Below are 24388 nucleotides of genomic sequence, written 5' to 3'. Positions count from 1 at the left end.
TCTATGTGGGTAGTCGCCTTGCCACCCTGTCCAGGTGTTGTTCTTGCCTTGGACCAGATGTTTGCTGGGATAGGCTCCAGCTTCCCTTTGATGCTGCTCAGGATAAAATGGCTTAAGAAACTGGATGGATGGATGAAAAAGATACAATGAGGACAATGAGCCTGTGTGACAATGCGGGTTCTGCTCCATGCTCCCATCTGCTGTTAGGGAGCCATTGAACCCAACACCGTCGATAGTTATAACTGAGATGAGCTAGACAGTGAGGCAATAACAATGGAGCAAGGGGATGGTATGTAAAAGTGCAAAGTGCTTTTATTTAAATCAAAACAACAAAACAAAGTCCAAATAAATAAATGCAGTGCTTTTTCAAAGTTCCAATAAATAAATAATCCATTAAAAAAATGACGAGGTTAAAACGTTGCTGGAAACAGTCCTTTAAAACAAGTAAAAGCCCAGTTCTTCTTTTACATTAGCGTCTCACTTGCTTCTTCCATTAGGGCCCTGCAGCAGGCGAGATGCTCTCTCTCTCTCTGCAGCTGACCTTCTTTCTCATACGCGCGCTCTCATCCCAGGCCTGAGACTTGGAGTCCTTGCCAACCAGGACGCTCACGACAAGAACTTCTCCTCCAAGCCTCCCAAACTCCCACTGCCATCCCGGCCTTACGCGGACAGTCTCTTCTTCATTGGTCAGTCCCGCTACATGTTCACTCAGCGGGAGCGACCATTATTACAACTCCCGGGTGTCGGCCTAACACCCAGGCTTCCCTTCAGCTGCCTGCGAGCATTCACTCTCTCGCTCACCCACACTGGCTCTCTCTCTCTCTCTCTCTCTCTCTCTCCCCTCTCCTCTCCAGCAACCTCCATCTTTCGTTCTCTGTCGTTCTCTCCCTTTCCTAGCTGACTCACGCTTCTATAAATGCCGAGAGGACATAGCAGCTGCAGCCCATTAGCATCCCCAGGAACAATCACGGATGTGGGCAGTCTCTTACCTGTTCACTTAGGTGAGAAACGCCCATACCGCAGATTGCCCTGAGACGCTTACAGCCACAACCACCATGCCCCCTGGTTAAGCCGTGAGCGTGGTGATTATTTATTTAAAACGGGCCTTTTGAACGGGAGCTGTGGACACACAACACCACAGCCTGCACATCACAACTTCTCTTTCTGACAAATAGGCACCTCTTGGATAGACTGGCGTAAATGCCATTCTGTATTAAAATGTCCCACAATCCTTCTGATGGTACTTATTTCTCAAATATATATGGAATAACAAGTATAATACAATGCAAAAAAAAACAACCCACATGAACTATTACTTACAAAGGCAGCAGCAGTGCATTTTCCACACAGAGGCTATGCCCAGAGCCTGCGTTCCTCCACTTGTACTGTTTTGATTTTTGGCTGATGCCTGAAGATTATTTTCAAATGTCAAATATCATGAAGAAAGCATGAAGGAGATGGGCGCCTACACCCACTAGCCAACCAGTTTCTTCCTTTTGACACGCTGTCGAGTTGGTAGTGGGTATTTCCAGGACACTTTGACACAATATGCAGAAAACATCTTTAGAGATAGCAAAATCATATGTATGTTCAATGCAGAGACCCTTTACTGCAGGTGTAACAAGGCTCCAAGAAGCTGGGCGTATGAATGGGTATCAGCCTACTGGTTTAATGTTAATAAAGTGTAAGTGCTGGGCTCATGACGTGGTTGTCTGCTTCGCTTGATTTCAAGGACATATACAGTAAATTACAACATCAGAATTTTGGATTTTATTCTTAAAGGTGACATGTAATTAAACATTTTAACTTTATATTAAGCTTAACCCTAACTGTAACTTCCTTTGAAACTGTAGCATAATCAGGCAATGCATGTTTCTGGGAAAATGGAACACTTTTCACTTTGATTTTTCAAAAGCACTTTGAAAATAACATTCATTTATTCTTCTGAAATTAATGAGCAGAACTTCACAAGCGCATATCATGGCAAGTGAAGTTCTCAATTTTAAGCACATGAACATAGTTAATACTCATTAAAATCCAGATAACAAACTTGTAAACTGTTTTAGTAGCCGCAGCAGATATCTAGAGGTGCACTTCATTTGGAATGATGAACACAGATATGCCTTTCTGATTACAGTTTGGATGTGTAATCTGATTTGCCCTTAAGGTTTAGATGATACAAGGGAATTATTTATGTTTTAAATAATGTCATTGAGGAAGTTCTCAGCTTCAGAAATTGAGAAAATATGTTTGCCACATGTCTTCGGATTAGTGAACAAAAGGACAATTTGTCTATAGCAATTTGAAAAAGTACCATGCACTTAATTAATAACAGCCTCAGGTCTCAAAACATCTCTCAGCAGGAATTTTGCTGGTCTGTGTTTAATCAGCACACCATATTGATGTCAATCTGTGTAGAGAAGAAGTGCTGCTTAGATTAAATAGGCTGAAGTCAAACAAATCAGCAGGACCAGATAATATTTACCCTCAGGTTCTTAAGGAGGTTAAGCAAGTACATATATAAACCCTTGACACACTGGGGAAATTGCAAATATTATCCCGTTATATAAAAAAAGATGACCAGGCAGATCCAAGCAATTATAGGCCAGTAAGCTTAATGTGCATCACAGGAAAAATAATGGAAGGAATTATGAAAGGTAAGATTGAGCAACACCTGGCAAGAATATGAGCTTTACTGAACAGTTAGCATGAGTTCAAAAGAGGGTGGTCATGTTTTACCAACATGCTGGAATTCTAAGAGAAAGCGACAAAAGGATACAATCAGACTGCTGCATATGATATTATTTCTCTGGACTTTCAGAAAACATTTCATAAGGTGCCATATGAGAGGTTAAGCACTAAACTAAAAGAAATGGAAGTTCAGGGTGTTGTTTTTAGATGGGTGCAAATTTGGCTCAGATACAGGAAGTGGTGTGAGGAACCTTATGATGTTAAGAGTGATGTTCCATAGGGTCGTTTCTATTTCTAATATATTTCTAATATATAAATGATTTTATGAAGTAACATGTTGGTTAAGTCTACAAATAATACCAAGCTAGGTGGGTTGGTAGATATTCTGGAATCTGCCAAATCATTACAGAGGAACTTGGATAGTATACAGGCTTGGGTAGATTCATGTCAGATGAAATTAAATGTAATGTATTACACGTAGGAAGTAAAAATGTTAGGTTTGAATGAACAATGGGAGATCTGAAAATCAAAAGTACACCTCATGAGAAGGATTCAAGAGTATAAGTGGACTCAACACTATCAACTGCCAGATAGTGTTCAGAAGCCATTAAGAAGGCTAATAGAACGTTAAGTTATATTTCCCCCTTGTGCATACAGTTCAAGTCCAAGGAGGTTCTGCTCAAACTTTATGATGCACTGGTGAGGCCTAATCTGGAGTACTGTGTACTCCAGCACTGGGAAAAGTTCAGAGAAGAGCAACTAGGCTGATTCCAGGACTACAGGGGATGAATTATGAAGAAATATTAAAAGAACTTAGCTATTTCAAATTTATTTTTAAGCAAAGGAAGATTAAGAGGAGACATGATTGAAGTATCATAAAATTATGAAGGGAATTAGTCCAGTGGATTGAGAATGTTCCTTTAAAATGAGTTCATCAAGAATAAAGGGACACAGTTGGATACTTTTTAATGGTAAATTTCGCACAAACATTAGGACAGAACCATAGACATGTGGAATAAGCTATCAAGTAGCGCGATTGTCGGTAGGACCTTCAAAACTAGTCTTGATGTTATTTTAGAAGAATTACAGCAAGTGGTTAGGACTGATGAGTTTTGTTGGGCTGAATGGCATGTTCTTGTTTTCATTGTTCTAATGTTTTAATATTCTGATGTCTCATTCTTCATTTTAAATTCTGTTGTGTGCTTATAGGATCAAGTTGAAGAGGATGCCTTCTGTTCGTGAAACATTGCGAAGTTTGGGTGTGACCCCTTCACAAATCTTTGCAGAAATAATGAAGAAAGAAGGACGTCTAGAATTTGGGAATGGCACCGCTCCTACTCCTCTCACCAATTATCTGGATGTAAGAATCAATAAAATAAACTAAGAAATTTTGGAATATCAAATATTACCATTTATAATGCACACCCATGTATCTTTGGAACTCAGAATGCAGGTACCTGTGACAAAAAAAGACAACTTTGATATCAAGATGTCCAAATGATAACTTGGCTTCCAATATACAGTATTTTTAAAAGCAGATGACAAAGAAGAGAAATGTTTTAGATAATTAATTGTAATAAAAGCAAAACAGAACACTGTCGAGTATGCCAAGTGAGCTTGCTGGTGTGTATGTGTGTGTAAGTCAAAAATCTGACTTGTATGCTTACGTTTTTAAGCTCTAAATGTTTGGCACCGTAACCTCCATTGTCTGCATGGGTTTTCCTCCATTTTTCACAAACTTACCGCAGTGCAAGTGTGTTTGTGTGAGTTGTAACCTGTAGTGGGCGTAACAGAGCCTCAAACCCCAAACACAGCCTCATTCACACAAGTAGTCCCAGTTTCAAATAAATATTCTTTTTTGACAAAACACTTTCAACCAGGCTTCTTCTTTTTCTTCCATAATACACAGTACAATTCACTTCTTTTCTCCTCCTTCAATCTTCCCAGATTAGCATTGTCATCCTCTTCTACTCCCAACTCCAACTCACCTGGGAGAGGCAGAGCAGTTCATTTTCATTACTGGAGGTGGAAGTACTTCCTGTACAACCATCAGGAGGCACTTCTAAGTGGATTTTCCATTTGGAGAAGGAAGCCCAAGTAAAACCACCCATCGAGACTACAGACCCCATGCTGCCCTGTGGGTACACAAATGAGAGACCCACCTGAGGGATTCTGCCACCCAGCATACTGAAGGAACATATGGCCACTGGAAGAAGTCCCCCTTTGTCCTTCCAGTGTGACAGCCTCCTGACGGGCAAACAAAACACAGCCCATCCCATCCAGGATGCCCATCCATCCCTGCTTTTCATCATAGTTCATAACTGGGTCATTCAAAGACCTAGCACCCTGTCTGAGGCTGGGATACATTGTGGTTCTCATAACCCTGAATTACATTAAGAAGGTTTAAGAATGTATATATGTATGTATGTATGTATGTATGTATGTATGTATGACAGCTCACTTATGCTACATCTCAAGTCTGATTGACTGTACAAACACATAAAAAGTTCTATGTTAAAGAGTGTTATATTTTGCATTAGAAATAGAAAATTCAACCAACCTGTTTTTGGTGTCTCTATTTTGCATTTTAATTCCAGACTCAGTATTTTGGAGAGATCAGCATTGGCTCACCACCCCAGATGTTTAATGTGGTGTTCGACACCGGGTCAGCCAACCTCTGGATCCCATCCGCCAGCTGTTCACCTCTGTACACTGCCTGCTGTAAGTTCAATGACCAACAAAAGAATTGCTTTAGTTAAGTAAACTGAAAATATATGAGAAAATCAAACTGACATATAGCTTTTTTAAAGGTATATTGTACGAGGCAGTTTCTGTTCTACACCCAGTACATTCATTACATTTTCCCATGTATTCCTTGAAGCAACAGTAACATTTATAAGCTTCACTGGTTCTGACTTTGTTTGAAGCAACCCACGCTAGCCTGGTGATGTCACAGTCACCGATTGGTTTACCCTTGTATTGTCATCATGTCCATACGTGAAGCACTACTAGGCTGCATGATGTTTTTAAATAGTTTATTAGATTCACTGAATTTGTTTTTTGTATAATATTATTTTTAATTTGATATTTGGTAACTTGTTTATGAAGGATGCCTCCTATTAACCGTGATAAATGCGACTTGGAAATTTTGTGATAAGTGACACAGGAGTTGCTTTTCTGGGTTAGTCCAAAAACTTCCATCTGGTGTTTGTTTGTGATGCCATGATACAGCCAGCACCCCAGAGCTGTCTATTGTCTGCATCATGAGGGCACCTCCAAAACTGCTCTTATCTCTCGCACCTTACCTGCCACTGTCATTTCTTATTATAATCCTCTTTTCTTCTAGTCTCCTCATTTCTCTTTTCTTGGCACCAATGTTAATTTTTCACCCCATCATTCCATTCTTTTTAAAGGTTTCCCATGCCCTCACTAGTATGTTTTCCCATAATCTCCACCACACATGTCTGCTACCTAAGAATGCACGAGTTTGATATAGTCAATTTAGAAGCTAAAGCTTTTTTTCCATTATAGATTGATAGCTTATTCTCAGGTGTATCTCCATTGCAACCTCATTAAAGTTTCTGTTTTAAGTGGGAAAAATTGACACAAGAGTTCATGCATTCATGAGAAACAAAAGCCCTTGGCTAATTGCAGAACTTTTTGAATCATACTTCGCATATGCAGTACTGTAAATCAGGAACAATTCCTTTTTAAAAGAATGTATTGTTTTACTGTGTTAAATTACTGGGACATGTTCAGCCATTTGAAATCCGAATGAAAAGAATCACATGAAGATTTAAAGTTCCAACATACTTCAGTGAACATCAAATGCACACAATTACAAAGTTCTCGATTTACACCTAGCTATATGTAAAGACACATGTTTTTGCATGTATTAAACAGATGTGTTCCCATATTGACATACATTTTAATTGAGCACATACAAACATACATGTCTGTGTTTGTAGAACATGCGTTGTGAATGCAGACACAAATATTTGTAGGTGCACGGTCAGCATTTTGGATTGTGCACATGGCGTCCTTTTCTCTTCTTGTACAAGTGGACTGTGCACTGAAGTACCAAACTCTCTTATTCACCCACCCCAAATTGAAGCTGCAGTCACTAAGAGCATGAAATACAGAAATTGTGAAAATGCTAAATACTATGTTAGAAAGCTGCATTTATGTTTGCAAACTTTACCTGAATCTGTGTAAAATGAGCTAACTTCCAATTACACCAAAAAATAATAGAACTTTAGAAAATTCTTAATATTTTGACGCAAACTGGCCATTCGACCCAACAAAGTTTGTCAATCCTATCCAGCTAATTCCTTCAAAATAACATCAAGTCGAGTTTTGAATGTCACTGATGTCTGACTATCTACCGCACTATTTAACTTCACAGTTCACTGTGTGAAGAAAAACTTCCTAACGTTTGAGCGAAATTTACCCTTAACAAGCTTCTAACTGTACCCCCGTGTTCTTGATGAACTCATTTTAAAGTCATAGTCTCAATCCACTGGACTAATTCCTTTCATAATTGTAAGCTCTTCAATCAAGTCGCGTCTTAATAGTTTGAGTTTGTAGTAGAAATCAACATCTTAATTAAAGAAATAAGTGTATCCTCTACTTGGACAAGTTTGATAAAACCTTTTTGAATCAGTAATCAGGCAGGGGAAAAGCTTGTCCATTGCGTCTTTGATTATCTCCTCAGTAAACACTGAACAGGTAGCATCCTTTGCAGCCATTTGTTATGAAATGATCAAAAAGCAAAGGGTAGAAGTCCATTTTATAAACAATTGAATTTACATGCAGTATCAATCAATGCACACTTCTTATGAAATTAAAGTCTATTCCATTATATTCTTGTTCTTCTCATATCCTTTGGGTTTAGTGATCACCCTTGTGATTTCAGTGTATGTAAAAACTATCCAGTTTTGTTGTTTACAGGACATCTGCTGATCTGTGAATCATCCCTTGGTACGTTTTGTGTATTACATCAACCTTTCAACCCTATCAGTAATTCCATCCATCCATCCATCCATTTTCCAACCCGCTGAATCCAAACAGGGTCACGGGGGTCTGCTGGAGCCAATCCCAGCCAACACAGGGCACAAGGCAGGGAACCAATCCCGGGCAGGGTGCCAACCCACCGCAGGACACACACAAACACACCCACACACCAAGCACACACTAGGGCCAATTTAGAATCGCCAATCCACCTAACCTGCATGTTTTTGGATCGTGGGAGGAAACCGGAGCGCCCGGAGGAAACCCACGCAGACACGGGGAGAACATGCAAACTCCACGCAGGGAGGACCCGGGAATCGAACCCAGGTCCCCAGATCTCCCAACTGCGAGGCAGCAGCGCTACCCACTGCGCCACCGTGCCGCCCTATCAGTAATTCCCTTCATGAAATTTTAAAACACATGCTTATATATTTCAATGTGCACTTCAAACCAAAATACTTAACTACTGTTACCTCTAAATTATTTTCTCACAAGATTTATATGCCAAATGTTACAAAAATTAGTTAGTTCATGTTTACTAATACGTGCGCACAGTACATAGTACAATGAAATTCTTACTTGCATGCCTCGTAAAAAAAGTTGAGAGTAACACAATACGAACAAAAAGACTCACACACACACACACAAAAACAATCGCTTGCAACATATATATGTAGCATATACTACAAAATATATTGTGAAATTCATTTGAGTAGCAGTACACTTATTGACCACTACCATCACAGCTCAATTAAGAGCCCCATAAGTCATAATATAAGCCCTATTGTACACTCTGTGTATCCCCAGAATGCTACGAGGCAATGAACTATAATCTCGCTAGTGTACTGGGAAGGACAACCTAACTGGCCCTCTCCATTACTCCATTAAAAAAATATTTTCAGACACTGTCTTTGAAGAGGCTGTATGTACTCTCTGGTATTCTTCCCACATCCCAAAGACACACATGTTAGGTTCATTGGTGACTCTAAATTGGTTCCCTGCTAGTGGGTCTGGTTGTTCTTACTAGATGTTATATTTCAGCCAGGGTTCACCACCTGTTGGAATTCAAATTCCTCAGGCATGTCTTTGTTGTTTACGTTAATATTGTTGATCATTTAGTTTCTATATGTCTGTGTTTTCTATGTCTCATGTGCTTTATGGGCAGTCCCACCAAGAAGGTGGAGCCACATGTCCATCTCCATCGAGGGACTGCCCTCAGTCCAATAAAGGCTGAAGAAAACCAATAGTCCCTTGCAGCTCATTGAATGTGTTGGTATTAATGAGTGTCTGTTGTGATTATTCTGTGACTTCTTGTGAATCTTCTGGATTTTTTGACATTATGCTCTATTTTTGACTTTGCCTACTGAAATGTGTATTGGGAATTGTTTGCCTTGGATTGGCTTTGTTGTTGCAGATAATTCCTTTTGCCTTTATGCTCATCTGAGCTTATATTTTGTCACAGAACTTTTTGAAAAATAAAAAATTTTATTCATAAAGAGAAAACATTTGCTCTTTGTTTGAGTAGCTGGGGTTTGGGTGTCATCCCCACCAAGGAATTTTAGGAGAAACATCGGTGACAAAGTTGTTTCTTGAATGAAACATAAATGAGAATCTCTTTTAAGTGTCTTGAGCCTTCAAAGATCAACCTTTGAGCAGTAAAATTTTCCTAAGGGATATGCCGCTGACTCCCAGTCAAGTTGATACTTTTCTACTCCTTAACAAAAATATATAAAATGTTTTCAGTAATATAAAGTAACAATTTTTTGAAATATTTTCACTTAGCATTAAAAGACATTCTTACATGCAGAATTCATAAATACAAAATCCACCCATCCATTTTCTTAACCAAAGTAGGGTTTGGGGGCAGCTGGAGCCGATCCCAGCAAGAGTCATCAGCAAGGCAGGAACAATCCCTGAACAGGGCGCCAGTCCATCATTGGGTGAACACACACACACACACACACACACACACACACACACACACACATACACAAAACAATTTCACCTAACATGTAAACACTAAATTTTCTGTGAAAATGTATCCATGCATTATTACACAAGTTATTTAAGTAATGCTCAACCCCGAAATATTGTCTTCTGCTTACCTGCATTGTTCAAAGTGATGGCCAAGGAAAACTTTTAATGTCATGTTTTAAAGGAGACCACTACGCTTCTTCAATGGAAAACCAGTTTAAACAACAGCAAATGATATGAAAATGTCAATGAAAAATTTCAAGTCAAAAGTCTGAAACACCCAAAAACACGTGTTTTGGCTAAAATATTGATAAATAAGTACTTTTGGAAAAAATGCTCTCATGCATGAGAGAGGCATGAAAATGTGAAGAAGAGTGAACAAAAACTAAACACTGCATATTAATTGAATGTGATCGATAATGCAGTGGGCATGTATTGGGCTACACAATACCATTGCATTATGTATAAAAAAATTTTTAAAAGTGCAAATAATTTAAAAATTGTACTTAAGCTACCTATTGTTACTACAAATCAGAATTTGGACAATAAATAAAAACAGCCTATTCATTGTTCATTCTTGTGTGATCCATACATTACTGGCATTAGCTACTGCTCACATTAATTTAAATTTTACATGAAATTATCTTTTGCGGTGGGCTGGCGCCCTGCCCGGGTTATGTTTCCTGCCTTGTGCCCTGTATTGGGTGGGATTGGCTTCAGCAGTCCCCCTGTGACCCTGTAGTTACGATATAGCGGGTTGGATAATGGATGGATGGATGGATGAAATTATCATAGAATTTCTATGTAGTGGGACATTTCTACGGCATTTCAGTGTTCAGCAGTAGAGCAGAGCAGTTATAAAAAATTGTGGTCAGTGTTCATAATCTAAGCAATCCCAAAATACTTTCTGAATAATGATTAATCTTCAAGTTCATACCATGCTGTTTAATGTGAAACTGTTCCCAGATTTATTTTCCCATGTATCGTGGGTTGTAGAGCTTTGTAAAATGCCACCGCCTAATTAATTCAATCATTTGTGGATTTTTTTTTTTACAAGACCTGGAGGGAGAAAGCAATTCAAATTTTGAGTTTTATTATCCTTTGGTTTTTAATGCTTCGCATGTTGTAAATGTGCTCCAGGAGTTATAATCCAGCAGGGGGGATTTCTGTAAAATGATGTGAGAAGAGTTTTTGGAACTCCTGCATTTTAATGATGGTGAATTTCAGGTGGGCAGTATGGTGGCACTGCTGCTCTTATTTATCACCTTGCAGACTAGGGGGGTATTTTTCGTACGTGGATTAGTCGTTTAGCCGGATGTAATTGTTGACGATTTGGCCTGATCCTGGATCTGTCGGGTTTTCGAAACTCTTGCTGGAAGTGTTGTCATAGCAACACATCCTAATCCAGGTTTGTTCTACGTAAACAAGGATTAGTTTACACACATGATCGGTGATGGTGCGTGGAAGTCATCCAGTCATGGCTTCGCCGTTCATGAATGACCGACCAATTGATAAGCAAATTATACGAAGAGAATTTCATATAGAGATTGTTTTGCGCGATCGGCAAGATCCTTCATTGCTCCTGGAGGAAATTCTTTTCGAAAGATACCGCTTTAGTTGAGGGGGAATTTAGAATCACCAATCCACCTAACCTGCATGTCTTTGGACAGTGGGAGGAAACTGGAGCGCCCGGAGGAAACCCACGCAGACACGGGGAGAACATGCAAACTCCACGCAGGGTGGACCCGGGAAGCGAACCCGGGTCTCCTAACTGCGAGGCAACAGCGCTACCACTGCGCCACCGTGCCGCCCAACATAAATCATTCTCACAGTTTTTTCAGGGCTGATAGATAAGGTGCAAACGTGTTATTTGTCAACCTGAGCTGATGTTTATCTTGTTTTGTTTTTTTTGCTGCTTTTGTATTAATATTTTTAAGATTTCTATGTAATTTTTGTTTAAAATTCAACATTTTTGTTGTCTTTTTAAATCTTCAAATTTTTTATTCATTTTTTTTATATAAAAGACTTTATTTTACAAAACTATAGGAATATAACAAAATATTCAAAAAAGCGACAAAAATATGCCTAAAAAGGTAATCCATGGCAAACAAGACCCAATACACTTATAAAAAGCAGAAATAATCAAAAAACTAATCTGAACAAAAACACAATACTTACAGAATATTAAACAACTTCATTGGACCACTGCTGAATGCTTTACTCTGGGCTACTTATAAAGACAGAGGGAGGACCCTGCAGCAGTGATGTCATTGTGGCCCCGCCTCCCAGATGCTCCACCCTCAAAGTATGAGGAACATCAGAACATTTAAAGAAACAGTCAATACATGTTGAATTATAAACAATTACATGAAAAACCTGAAAAATATTTATTCAAAAATAACAAAAAACTACAATAAAATAGAAAATAAACATACTTCCAGGCTGATACAAAACAGAAAGAAGAAAACTAAAGAACTAAATATAGGTTGACCAGAAGTCTCATATTTCCTGAACCGGTAGTGTCTATCAGTGTCAGTAAAATGTCCCACAGTTATTCTTAAAAAAATATTTTTATTGTTTTAGTTGTGACTTCTTACAAAATGTTACTTCCTACCGTTGGTAATTCAATCTATTACATTTAATCACTTGCCACATATATTCTATTCAGACTAGACAACATAATATTCTGAGACTGAGTAATGCCATTCAAGTTTTATGGGAGTAACCGTGTCCCCACATTTTTAAGAGTTGTGGGAGGATAAGCAGAGATCCAAGACAAAAACACATCCACAAAGAGCAAATGTGCAAATTCTAAATGGAGATTGACCAGATCTGAACACAGGATAATGGGCCTGTTAAGAGGAAGCCTATAGTACAACACCACCCCGAAACAGATCAGATCTGATTAAGCACCCCATTTCAAGAAAATAAATGACTTTAGCACGACAGACAACAAGAACATTTTAAAATGTTGTTTTTATGATTTGTAGCAATGCTTTCACTAACATTTCTGACTAGCTTTGATATCAAATTTTACTTTGTGGATATGAAATACTGTAACTTGCTGAATTAAAGAAATGTTACAGGACATGACAGTAGCAAATTTAGAGAGAGAAATTATAAGATACTTCAAAAAAGGACAAAGAAACAATGAAGAGTGAATATTTAATTAACAAAAAGGAAAGACAGTAGAACATTAGAAGAACGGAGAGCAGGCATTCCGGTCCAACAAAGCTTGTCAATCCTCTCCATCTAATTTCTGAAAGGCCCTAAAGTTCTCCTCTCCACCACATTACTTGATAGTTGATTCCAGTTGTCTATGATTATCTGTGTGAAGAGAAAATTTGTGTATGAAATTTATCCTCAAGAAGTTTCCAGCAATGTTCCCGTGTTCTTGATGAACTCCTTTTTAAGATACAGCCCTTCATAATTTTAGTATCTTTAGTCATGTCTCCTCTAATCTCATTTTGTTTAAACTGAAAAGGTTCAACTCAGTTAATTTCTTCCCATGCCTCTTAGTCTTGGACTGAGCCAAGTTGCTCTTCTCTGGATTTTCTCTAGTGCTGTTATGTCCTTTTTGCAGCAGGGAGACCAAAAGTGCACATAGTACAGTACTCCAAGCGAGCCTTCGCGCTATTATTTACCCTATACAACTCCAGGCACCTCACACCCAGATAGACAAGACTTGAGCTGGGAGAACGTTTTTCCCAAGTTGAGCTCTGGCGCTGGGGGTGGCGGTGGGATAGCAGGCTGCTTGCTGCTTATGCTGATTGATACATTTGCAAAACAAAAGACGCTAAGGGAGAGGTGAGAAGGAATTTAAGATGGCCCAGGATTACAAGTTTTTTCGTAGGCTTCAGGGATTCTAGTGTTAATGGCTTCTGTACAGTCTCAATATAGACAGTGATGAGTCCATAAAGAGTCTTAGGTCCTTCTCATAAAGGGTACTTTCAAGTTCAACAGTACTGCCTGTTTTGAATTTAAGTGTAACACCTTACTTTTACCTACAATAGTATATGACATCAAAAAATTAGAAACCAATGAATAAAGGATAATTTTACAAACTGTTATTTATAAATAAATCAAACTGATACAAAAGTGGCAAAAAAAATTGACCGACATTGATATACAAAAAGAAATAAAAAAATACAATAGCAAAAAATAAAGATAAAGCAATGAAAAAAGAAAAAATTATAATTATATATTAGGAAACAGGTAAATAAGAAAAAATAAAGGAAAAATGAAATAAAGTCTCATCATGAGAAATTCAAATATATAAATGAAAATAGAAAGTTGCATAGACACAAAAAAAAATAATTGCATGAAAGAAGAATTGCTACAAAAAAGGTGTAGAGAATCTGAAGAAAGAAAGAGGGAGAATTCAAAATAATGTATTAATAAATACAGAGCAATGGATTAAAATGAAGACAATGTCACTACAATACTGACTTTTGCTGGCTATGGTTCAGACCAATGCAGACACCAAACAAGACTGTTTGCAAGAGTAGGTCATTCAAGGGCTGTGTAAATATGTAATAAAACAGGCTTACTACTAACATACAAGGTATTTGTTAATTTACCTCCTTACAATTTGATGAAACTTTAATAGTTTATTTTAACCTTGATCGCATAAGTAGATAGAGCCATCATAATAAGCCAAATAAAATACCCCCTTGTCAACTATATATTATCCTACTAGGCCAAAAAACTTTGTCCATTCCTGCTCTTTAATTCGCTAAAATATATGAAGATGTGAAAACATAAAGCCATGGTTACTGAAGACTAATACATTATACCATCCTGGATGAACCCTGTAAATTACTTGCTAGCATACAATTAAAAGTGCAGAGATTTATTTTCACACTCAAGTTCAAGACAGAACTGAAGTAGGTTTGTGGCCATCTTGGTTATATAGGCCATAGACAGGAAGGGGAGGGTCCAGGAGGGCGGACAGTGGATGTGACGTCAGCACAGGATGGGTGGCTAGGCTTCCGTTCTGCAGAGGGATCAAGAGAGAAGGCATTACACCACAGCACCAACCCCTGGTATAGCAGGTTAATTCACCTGAGCCCCTAAGCGGTCCATAATGCACACATGCATGACACCATTCAAATGAAGATTCTGAGATTAGCCCTAAATATAACTGGCAGCCATTCTACACATGAAGGAACTAAAGTTCTATGGATTAATTTCTGCTGTATTTCTTGTTTTAAACCTGTCATGGCCAATTTTAATCAACTACAGGGTGGTGATATGAGGATGATTTGCACAGCCTGTGTGTAAGCTTTTACAGTTGTAAATTAAGCTTTGGTGTGGTGAACAGCACTCTGTTAAAAAAGACAGAAAATAAAAAGTGACAAGTGACGTCTGATGAGCGAAAACTGAGTACTAATGAGTGATGCCATAATGAAGGGTAAGTGAGCAGAGATGTGTGATGAGCAGCTACTGAGCAGTGATGTAGGACGTGCGATGAGCGACTGCTGATACATGATAGGGTGTAATGCTGATGTTTGATGGCTGGAGAAATGAAACAAGACAATGTCCTAAAATGGACACTATACACTACTTCTGACTCAACGGTTTGAATCTCATCCTGGTCACTGCCTGTGTAAAGTCTGCAGGTTCTCCCCATGTCTGTATGATTTTTGTTCTGAAGTTGCTTCTGTTTTTCCACATCATCAAAGATGTACAGGTCATTGCTTTAATTCTAGACCACCAAAATATGTATGTGTGTGTCTGTATGAGTATGCTCTTCGATAGTTTGATTCTATATACGGTTGGTTTTCATCATTCATCCAGGCCTGTAAGGATAGACTCAGGCTGTCTCCAAAAGATAATTTATTAAGCTAGTTCAAATATGGAAGGACAAACAAAGAAAATAAATGTTCTGTATTCTGCATACTTGGAGGATTCCTTAAATTTCATGTAAAAAGCAGGTTTAAAATATCCCAAGAATCTGAAGACTAAAGTATAATTCTGTATCAGAGGTATTTAATTTCTTAACGGATTCAGCAAAGCTAACATTGAACCCCTCAAAGTTAAAGTTTGAAAAATCCAGTTTGAAATTACCTAGGTACCCCATTTGCTGTCATCAGTTAACATTTTATACAAGGGCTGCAAAAACTGCTTGGATGGCAACATTTGAGTAAAGATGAGGTGAAAGGTGAAAAGAACAATTCCTTTTCAAATAAAGAAGGAAACAGTCCACGTACAAAATATATAAAAAAAAGAAAACCCAAGTCAGCAAAATTCTTGGATTAGGTGCTTTACTAGAATAGTCTGAGTTTCTTTTCAGTTCTGAACTTTTTGTATTTGCTGTTTTGGTTTAATCTGTGACAGGTTTTGGATTGTCACGTTACTTGTAGTCAAAGTAATCGTCTGTGTAGAGTGAAAGTGTACTGAATGCTGAGTCTGGAATTTCATGCCACTGTAACATTAACAGACTATAGTTTTTCACTGCCTGTGCACTTTCATCTAATGAGGTGGTACTGAAGCTCACAAGATAAGGACATTCTGGCCTGATCACTGCACATTAGAGTCTGTACCTTCTCCATATCTACATCTACATACACCCACATCCTAATGCTTGCAGCTTAAGATAACAGATGAGCTTAAATTCACCAGGTATTAGTGAGCGTATGTGTGTAATGAAGAGCTACCACATATTTCCAGGATGAGTTAATGCACCCTACAGCCCTAAATATGATTCAGAATCTTCAGTAACTGGAAGCATGGATTTAGCTAATTTGATTACTACTGGAATGTAAGCCCCATTTGTGTTTGATTATTGTTCTCCAGAGTAATTATTGTAGTAACATGTTTTAAGTATTAATTGAGGACAGTACACCTTACAAAATGTGCAAGCCATTGCTGTGGATCATTTTAATGTTTGCATGCAAGCATTTTTTTAAATCACAGTTTGGTTCCCAGTCTCTCACAACAGATATGATTCCTCTCAGTCTCAGACGTATATTAAAAATGGAACAGGCTTTTCTATTCAGTATGGATCAGGAAACGTGAGGGGATTCCTTAGTGAAGATCTTGTCATGGTAAGTTGTTCATCTTTGCTATCTTTTTACTGTGTATTTTCATATTATTTTCTGGGTGCTATTATATATTTTAGATTGTGATTTGATTTGATATACTTTATTAATTCCTGAGGGGATATTAACTTTTAGATTGTACAGGAAGTTTTTTATAAGCAAAATGTCTACCTTGATTTCTGTAGTACTAGGGTGTTGTACCGTGTTAGCCATTATGAATGTAGAGAAAAGCCAAGCAAAATGACACCTTTTATCTAATACTGATAAATTCATGATTTAGTATTTGTCAGTCTCTTAGATTTAACAACACATGACCAGTGCAGAGAATTTAGCTAATTTGCCACTCTAAAACACAGCAGTAATGAAGGGTGACCAAGGTGCTCATGACGGCAGGGCTAACAGAAGTCTGGTATGGATCCTTGTTTCTACAGGAGCACCCTGATGAGCTAATGCTCTACTCTCAAGACGTTTTTTTTGTGCTAAATCTGTTATAAAAGCCTTCTCTGCTTTAGTACTGTATTCATAAAAGAACCTCCAAAAATTGTATTTTATTGTTTAACCAAGAATGTGTAAAAGGTTGTGAATTTCCCATTGGGATTAATAAAATATCTATCTATCTATCTATCTATCTATCTATCTATCTATCTATCTATCTATCTATCTATCTATCTATCTATCTATCTATCTATCTATCTATCTATCTATCTATCTATCTATCTATCTATCTATCTATCTAAAAGAATAAGTCATTTAACAATGAATATATAGAATTACAAAAGTTACAAGACCATCTAGTGTAGTTGTAGTGGTCTTCACACTCAGCCCCCATGACTGCAGGTTTTTGTTCCAACCAGTTTCTCAATCCGTGAGTCATGTTACCTCTAACTGATTGCCTTTATTAGCTGGTCTTCTTTTTTCCTTGCTTCTTTTTCTGCATTCAGAAAGAAAGGCATTAGTATTTTTACATTTATAAGACATTTACAAATATTTATATTGTTGCTATAGTTTTTAAGTACTCAACTCTCTTATAGCATTTTCCTGTTAATTTGCCCTTTTTGTGCATATTGCATCTGAATAAGGACAATTAACAACTAACAGAGCAGACACTCAAACAAATGACACTGAATGTTGAAAGGCTGCTACTATTTTAGTGTCAGGCCAGTGCTGTGCAACAAAAAAGCAGAAAAACTTTGTTACTGTACTTGAGGATGTTTTGAGAATATTTCAGACTTAACTGACTAAATTTTTCCATCTCCATTCACAATTTCATCACTACATTTTCAAAAGCAAATGGCTACTTTTACTCAGATATGTTCCGCTTGTCACATTCATTCATGCAATCCACGTAAATATGCACCACTCTTTGCTCTGTCCGGTATCTAACATACGCGCTTACCCCACTTTAGGTACAACATCTTCAGGACAATTCGTGTATACACAAAAGCTGATTTTGAAATGTGTGCCACTGGTCCAAACACCTGCCTATCTAACAGTCATCCCATGCACTCATCACCACAGCTTGCAGAACGGGATGGGGTTAGATGTTTGGGGTGGGGCTGGATGTTGGTGACACACAATCTCAGTCTCAGTTATTTCCACACATAATGCTGCTGTGTTCAGACACTGTCTTCACAGTTGCCTGCCAAACAGGGAGAGGCTGATCCATAGCTTACACAGAGATGCACATGTGCGTTCACGTTCTGTGGATTACTTACCTTGTCACATGTGTTGCTGCTCAAATTATCACGGTCATTTTGCCTTAAAATCATGATGCGGATTATTAAGAAAAGTCCTAGAAAACAACAAAGAGCCAATCCTTTGAATGTGACTTGAGAAGTAATAGAGTCCAGGTAAAGTGCTTTATTAAACATTATTTAATAAAGGACAATGCCTTATTAAGGTTTACTTTGATGACTAATGTTATTATTAAACTAATTCTGTCAATTTTCATGGAGTGCAGTGTTATTTGAACAAGAAAATGGAGGTCATTTTAGGGGCCAGGGAACACTTATAAGAGTTTTCCATTTAAATTAATTGTAATTAGTGGTTTGCGTTACAAAAATTTGCTTTACGAAACAGGTTTTCAGAAATAGTTTGCCTCTTAAAGGGGAAACCCTGCATGCTTCTCCTGTTAGTGCCGTCCTCACTGAATTAAAATACAGTCTTTAAGATGTCCGCTCATGCTGAATGTCAGTGCTTCAAGTTGAAATTACTTGACTCAGCATACTTTAGGAATACAAAATCCTATAAATCCAATAAAAGAAGGCACACTGGGTGACAATTCATGTCAAGGGACCATTTGACGAATAGCAAGTGCTGTTTATAAATGACATTTAAGTACTTGGTGAAGGGAGACAAGGCAGTGGTGACAGCAGCAATTGGAGCATTTGATGGAGAAGCTGGCTAATCAAGCAGTGCAGCCATCCCCTCACTAACAACTCCTTCTTTCATAGAAAAGTGCACAGAGTGGAAGGGGGGTGGGGGAAAATGGAGAAAGCATAGTTTGTGTCTGTATATGTGATAACAGAAATCGAGAGGAGAATGGAGAGTGAAGGTGTGTGGAAAAAGAAAGAGAGAGCGCTTGGACAGATGGGGGCCCAGATAAGAAGGATACTCTAATGTGCTGGTGAGCTGTGAGTGCTGTCCTGAAGAGGGTGTCAAGCCTTCTGACCGGCGCACAGGAGCACTGTAAACATTGGGCTCTGGTGATACATTGCAGGTATCGATGGAAGGGGCAGGGACAGAGAATCAATGAGGCCAGGTAACATGGTGGAGGTTGAGGTCATCGTTTGGGAGCTGGAAGGATGGGACGATCACCGGAGATGGAAACAATTGTCTAAGAGGTTACAATAATGATTCAATTTTTGCATCGCTTGTACTTTTTGACAAAGTGCAGCAACAGATGTGAGATGGTCACATTGATGGAATGTACTCATTATGGAATGAGTACTGTGATTCATATTGCTCTGGTAGAAGGATTCTAGACATTCTTGGTTTTAATGGTGCTTTACTTATTTATTATGTCCCCTACAATCCTATTGATTTTGTTTTTAAAAACAGTATTTATGTACAAGTCTTTATTTATGACTGCACTTTCCCACTTTGGTGTTGAAAATAAATCATGCACTTTTTGCAACAATACTCACATACCCTAGTCCATCCTTGGTTCACAAAGTATTAGATCCCCAAGGGCTTACAGCCTGAATTATTTTATCTATATACTATGTATGTGGGCAGTGGGGTGTAGCGGTTAAGGCTTTAGACTTCACACCCTGAGGCTGTGGGTATAAATCCTGCTACTAACACTGTGTGAACATGAGAAATTCACTTGACCTCCCTGTGCCATAAATAGAGAAACCAAAAGAAATGTAACCACTTGTATTGTAAATGTTGTAAGTCACCTTGGATAAAGGCATCAGCCAAATAAGTAGATATATACATTAGACAGAGATCCTACATTTACTTGTACTTTTGCTACTTAAGTACAATTAATAGCAGATACATTAAAACTTTAAGTTGAGCAGTTCATTCATGGGCAATTTTTACTTTTATTTGAATCACCTTCGAGAAAGGTATCTCTAATTTTACTCAAGTATTGCTGTTGGGTACTTTACACAACACTGCACTAACATGCTCATTACTGTAGTTGGTTAAATAACCTGGAAAAGTGCAATGAATATCATGGTGATGATTTGTAGTCACAGTTGAAAAACACAAAATTATCCCTATGTATAAAGTACATACTGTACATGCTTGGTACATTCTAATAAATATTTACTAAAGTTACAGTAGTTTTATAATTTCTCCAAAATATATAATCTGGTAAATAACAGTTTTCTTAATTAGGCTAGGAGTCCAATTAAAAACCAAGGTCAGTTAGAATAAAAGCCTGCAGCCACATGTGGTCCCCTGGACTGAGTAAAAGAGAACCGCTGGTTTAGTGAAATGATTTGTGCTCGGCTTGTTCATAACCTTTACTGACCAGTTTCTTCTTGTTGCTTCTCTTTTTGGAAAAACAATCAAGGTTGGAGGTATCCCCGTGATCCAGGTATTTGCAGAAGCAACAGCAGTACCAGCACTGCCATTCATCTTTGCCAAATTTGATGGTGTGCTAGGAATGGGCTATCCTAACATAGCCATTGATGGCATCACTCCTGTCTTTGACCAGATTCTTTCCCAGCATATTCTGAAGGAGGAGGTCTTCTCAGTCTATTACAGTCGGTATGTTCTCTTTACATATCAGCATGCCTTATTGATCTTTTTTCTCCAAACTCTAAAATGCTTGCCATATGATTTATTTCTTTTTTTCAGAAAAAAGATCATTAATACCAAATAAAATTAGATTCCATTTGGCACAATAATCATATGTTAACAATAGTCATTGAAAATAATGTTATGCCAATATTGGTGCAGCATGGTGGCACAGTGTTTGGAGGTTATATGTACTGTATTCATTTTTTTCTTTATATTAACTCTCACTGACATGTAATCGCTGAAACAGTATATGAGTGAGTCTGTCCTGTGCTGAATTGGTGTCCTTTCCAATGCTGGCATCTTACCTTTTGCTGGATACTGCAGTGGTTATCTTAAAGTTTTATTTGGGGGTAGGGGGGGTCTCAAAATGTTAAATGATGGCGAAAAGGAGTTGTCTTTCTGAGTTCTTTAGAATCCTAATATCTATTTATATACTACTATATAGTAATATATGAGTGCATGGTCCATAAATATTTGGACAGAGGCAACTTTTTTTTAATTTTGGTTCTGTACATTACCACAATGAATTTTAAATGAAACAACTCAGATGCAGTTGAAGTGCAGACTTTCAGCTTTAATTCAGTGGGGTGAACAAAACGATTGCATAAAAATGTGAGGCAACTAAAGTATTTTTTTAACACAATCCCTTCATTTCAGGGACTCAAAAGTAATTGGACAATTGACTCAAAGGCTATTTCATGGGCAGGTGTGGGCAAGTCCGTTGTTATGTCATTATCAGTTAAGCAGATACAAGGCCTGGAGTTAATTTGAGGTGTGGTGCTTGCATGTGGAAGATTTTGCTGTGAACAGACAACATTCGGTCAAAGGAGCTCTCCATGCAGGTGAAAGAAGCCATGCTTAAGCTGCGAAAACAGAAAAAACCCATCCGAGAAATTGCTACAATATTACGAGAGGCAAAATCTACAGTTTGGTACATCCTGTGAAAGAAAGCAAGCACTGGTGAACTTAGCAATGCAAAAAGACCTGGACGTCCACTGAAGACAAGAGTGGTGGATGATCGCAGAATCATTTCCATGGTGAAGAGAAACCCCTTCACAACAGCCAACCAAGTGAACAACACTCTCCAGGGGTTAGGCGTATCGATATCCAAGTCTACCATAAAGAGAAGACTGCATGAAAGTAAATACAGAGGGTGCACTTCAAGGTGCAAGCCACTCATAAGCCTCAAGAATAGAAAGGCTAGATTGGACTTTGCTAAAGAACATCTAAAAAACACAGCACAGTTCTGGAAAAACATTCTTTGGACAGATGAAACCAAGATCAACCTCTACCAGAATGATGGCAAGAAAAAAGTATGGAGAAGGCGTGGAACAGCTCATTATCTGAAGCATACCACATCATCTGTAAACACAGTGGAGGCAGTGTGATGGCTTGGGCGTGCATGGCTGCCAGTGGCACTGGGACACTAGTGTTTATTGATGATGTGACACAGGACAGAAGCAGCCGAATGAATTCTGAGGTGTTCAGAGACATACTGTCTGCTCAAATCCAGCTAAATGCAGTCAAATTGATTGGGCGGCGTTTTATGATACAGATGGACAATGACCCAAAACATACAGCCAAAGCAACCCAGAAGTTTATTAAAGCAAAGAAGTGGAAAATTCTTGAATAGCCAAGTCAGTCACCTGATCTTAACCCAATTGAACATGCATTTCACTTGTTGAAGACTAAACTTCGGACAGAAAGGCCCACAAACAAACAGCAACTGAAAGCCGCTGCAGTAAAGGTCTCGCAGAGCATTAAAAAGGAGGAAACCCAGCATCTGGTGATGTCCAGGAGTTCAAGACTTCAGGCTGTCATTGCCAGCAAAAGGGTTTTCAACCAAGTATTAGAAATGAACATTTTATTTCCAGTTATTTAATTTGTCCAATTACTTTTGAGCCCCTGAAATGAAGGGATTGTGTTCAAAAAATGCTTTCGTTGCCTCACATTTTTATGCAATCGTTTTGTTCACCCCACTGAATTAAAGCTGAAAGTCTGCACTTCAACTGCATCTGAGTTGTTTCATTTAAAATTCATTGTGGTAATGTACAGAACCAAAATTAGAAAAAAGTTGTCTCTGTCCAAATATTTATGGACCTAACTGTATATAAAATCCAAAGTCTGTCTGTCTGCCAGTATATCTGTCTGCTTCTCACAAGAAAACTACTTAACGGATTTAGATCGGGTTTTTTTCTAGATTTTGCTTGAACATTCTGGTTGATTTTGCGACTTCTCTCATTGCTTTAAGTATCATAGTTCACTTGCAGGAGTGATATATTCGCGTGAATCCGACAGAGAGGCTGCGGGCTGAGGGGAGGGGGAAGCGTGCGGGGTCCTGCTGATTGCCAGAGATGTCATGACCATGTGCTTTTCTCCCCATGTGTAGGATGCTCTCCAGAGCTGAACACGATCAGATACAGTGCTAATGTTTGACATTGGGACGTGCCTACCTTCTGCTTGCCCAGAATTACATTTTAAATTTTTTTTTTTTATGATTTTTAAAGTTTGTCCTGTTTCACTACAATGTGGATGGAACCGCAGGGGACAGCTAGCCTGCTATATAATAAAATATTAATTAGAGCAATCTGATTGGTCAGTTTGGCTTTGGTGACGAGAAGAAAGAGGAAGTGCGAGTGTGAGACGCATGAGCAGGAATCAAGACGGAGCTAAAAGAGTTGCTTTCAAAGACAGAAAGTATAAAATCAGACAGAAGGGGAGAAAGGCACCTCAAAAATAATGATGGAGCTTGAGAAGGAGGCTTTGCAGGTCAGTTTTCGAGATAGGGAACACTGGTGAAGAGATATTTATACACTCAAATTCAGAGGAAAGGCACTGAAAATAAATGTTGGGCAAGAGATAGCAATTTTTTTTTCAATTATTTTATTACCTGTCCTCGAAAGGTACTGTGGCTATTACTATATAATTATATAAAAAACAGCACCTTTTTATCCTAAGGAGTTATTTCATGATGCGTGTGCTTCAATGCAAAGTGGAATGTGTTTCTGTTAAAAGTTTTATCTCATGGGTTAGGTTTAGGGTCTTTTTATCAGAATTGTGTTAAATATTTGTACGAAATCCATAGTAGTTATGATTTACATTGTAATAAAACTATGTTTCTTTTTGCAATGAGCAAAAAAATCCATTAAATAGGTTAAAATCAAGATTAAAACACAGACAGGATCACTTCTTTCAAGTCCGTTGGGACCCTGCGAGTCATGCATATTTTTCCTACCATCATCCATCGGTATCCAGGGAACCTCACCTGATCCTATCCAACGCTGAGCAGGAGTGATCCCTTTGTTCCGCATGGGGCTTCCTTGAATGCCTTACCTCCTTTCCTCTACACCTGCTGTGATGTTCTCATTCTCTCTCTTGTTGTCTTCCATTTGATTTGACCCTTCATTCCTTTCCTC

The 24388-nt window shown here is 38.3% G+C and overlaps 1 protein-coding gene across 1 annotated transcript in view; it reads left to right on the top strand.

Moving 5' to 3' along the window:
- Window positions 1–24388, top strand: part of ren (renin) — a 47865-nt gene that overhangs the window by 5749 nt on the left and 17728 nt on the right. The window contains exons 2-5 of the mRNA XM_028799098.2: window positions 3901–4051; window positions 5289–5412; window positions 16606–16724; window positions 20743–20939. Of these exons, the coding sequence (XP_028654931.1) occupies window positions 3901–4051; window positions 5289–5412; window positions 16606–16724; window positions 20743–20939 (591 nt within the window). The remainder of the gene's footprint in view (window positions 1–3900; window positions 4052–5288; window positions 5413–16605; window positions 16725–20742; window positions 20940–24388) is intronic.

Source organism: Erpetoichthys calabaricus, chromosome 3, assembly GCF_900747795.2.
Source record: "Erpetoichthys calabaricus chromosome 3, fErpCal1.3, whole genome shotgun sequence".
NCBI classification, from domain to species: domain Eukaryota; kingdom Metazoa; phylum Chordata; class Cladistia; order Polypteriformes; family Polypteridae; genus Erpetoichthys; species Erpetoichthys calabaricus.
This window is presented reverse-complemented; position numbering and strand designations above follow the sequence as displayed.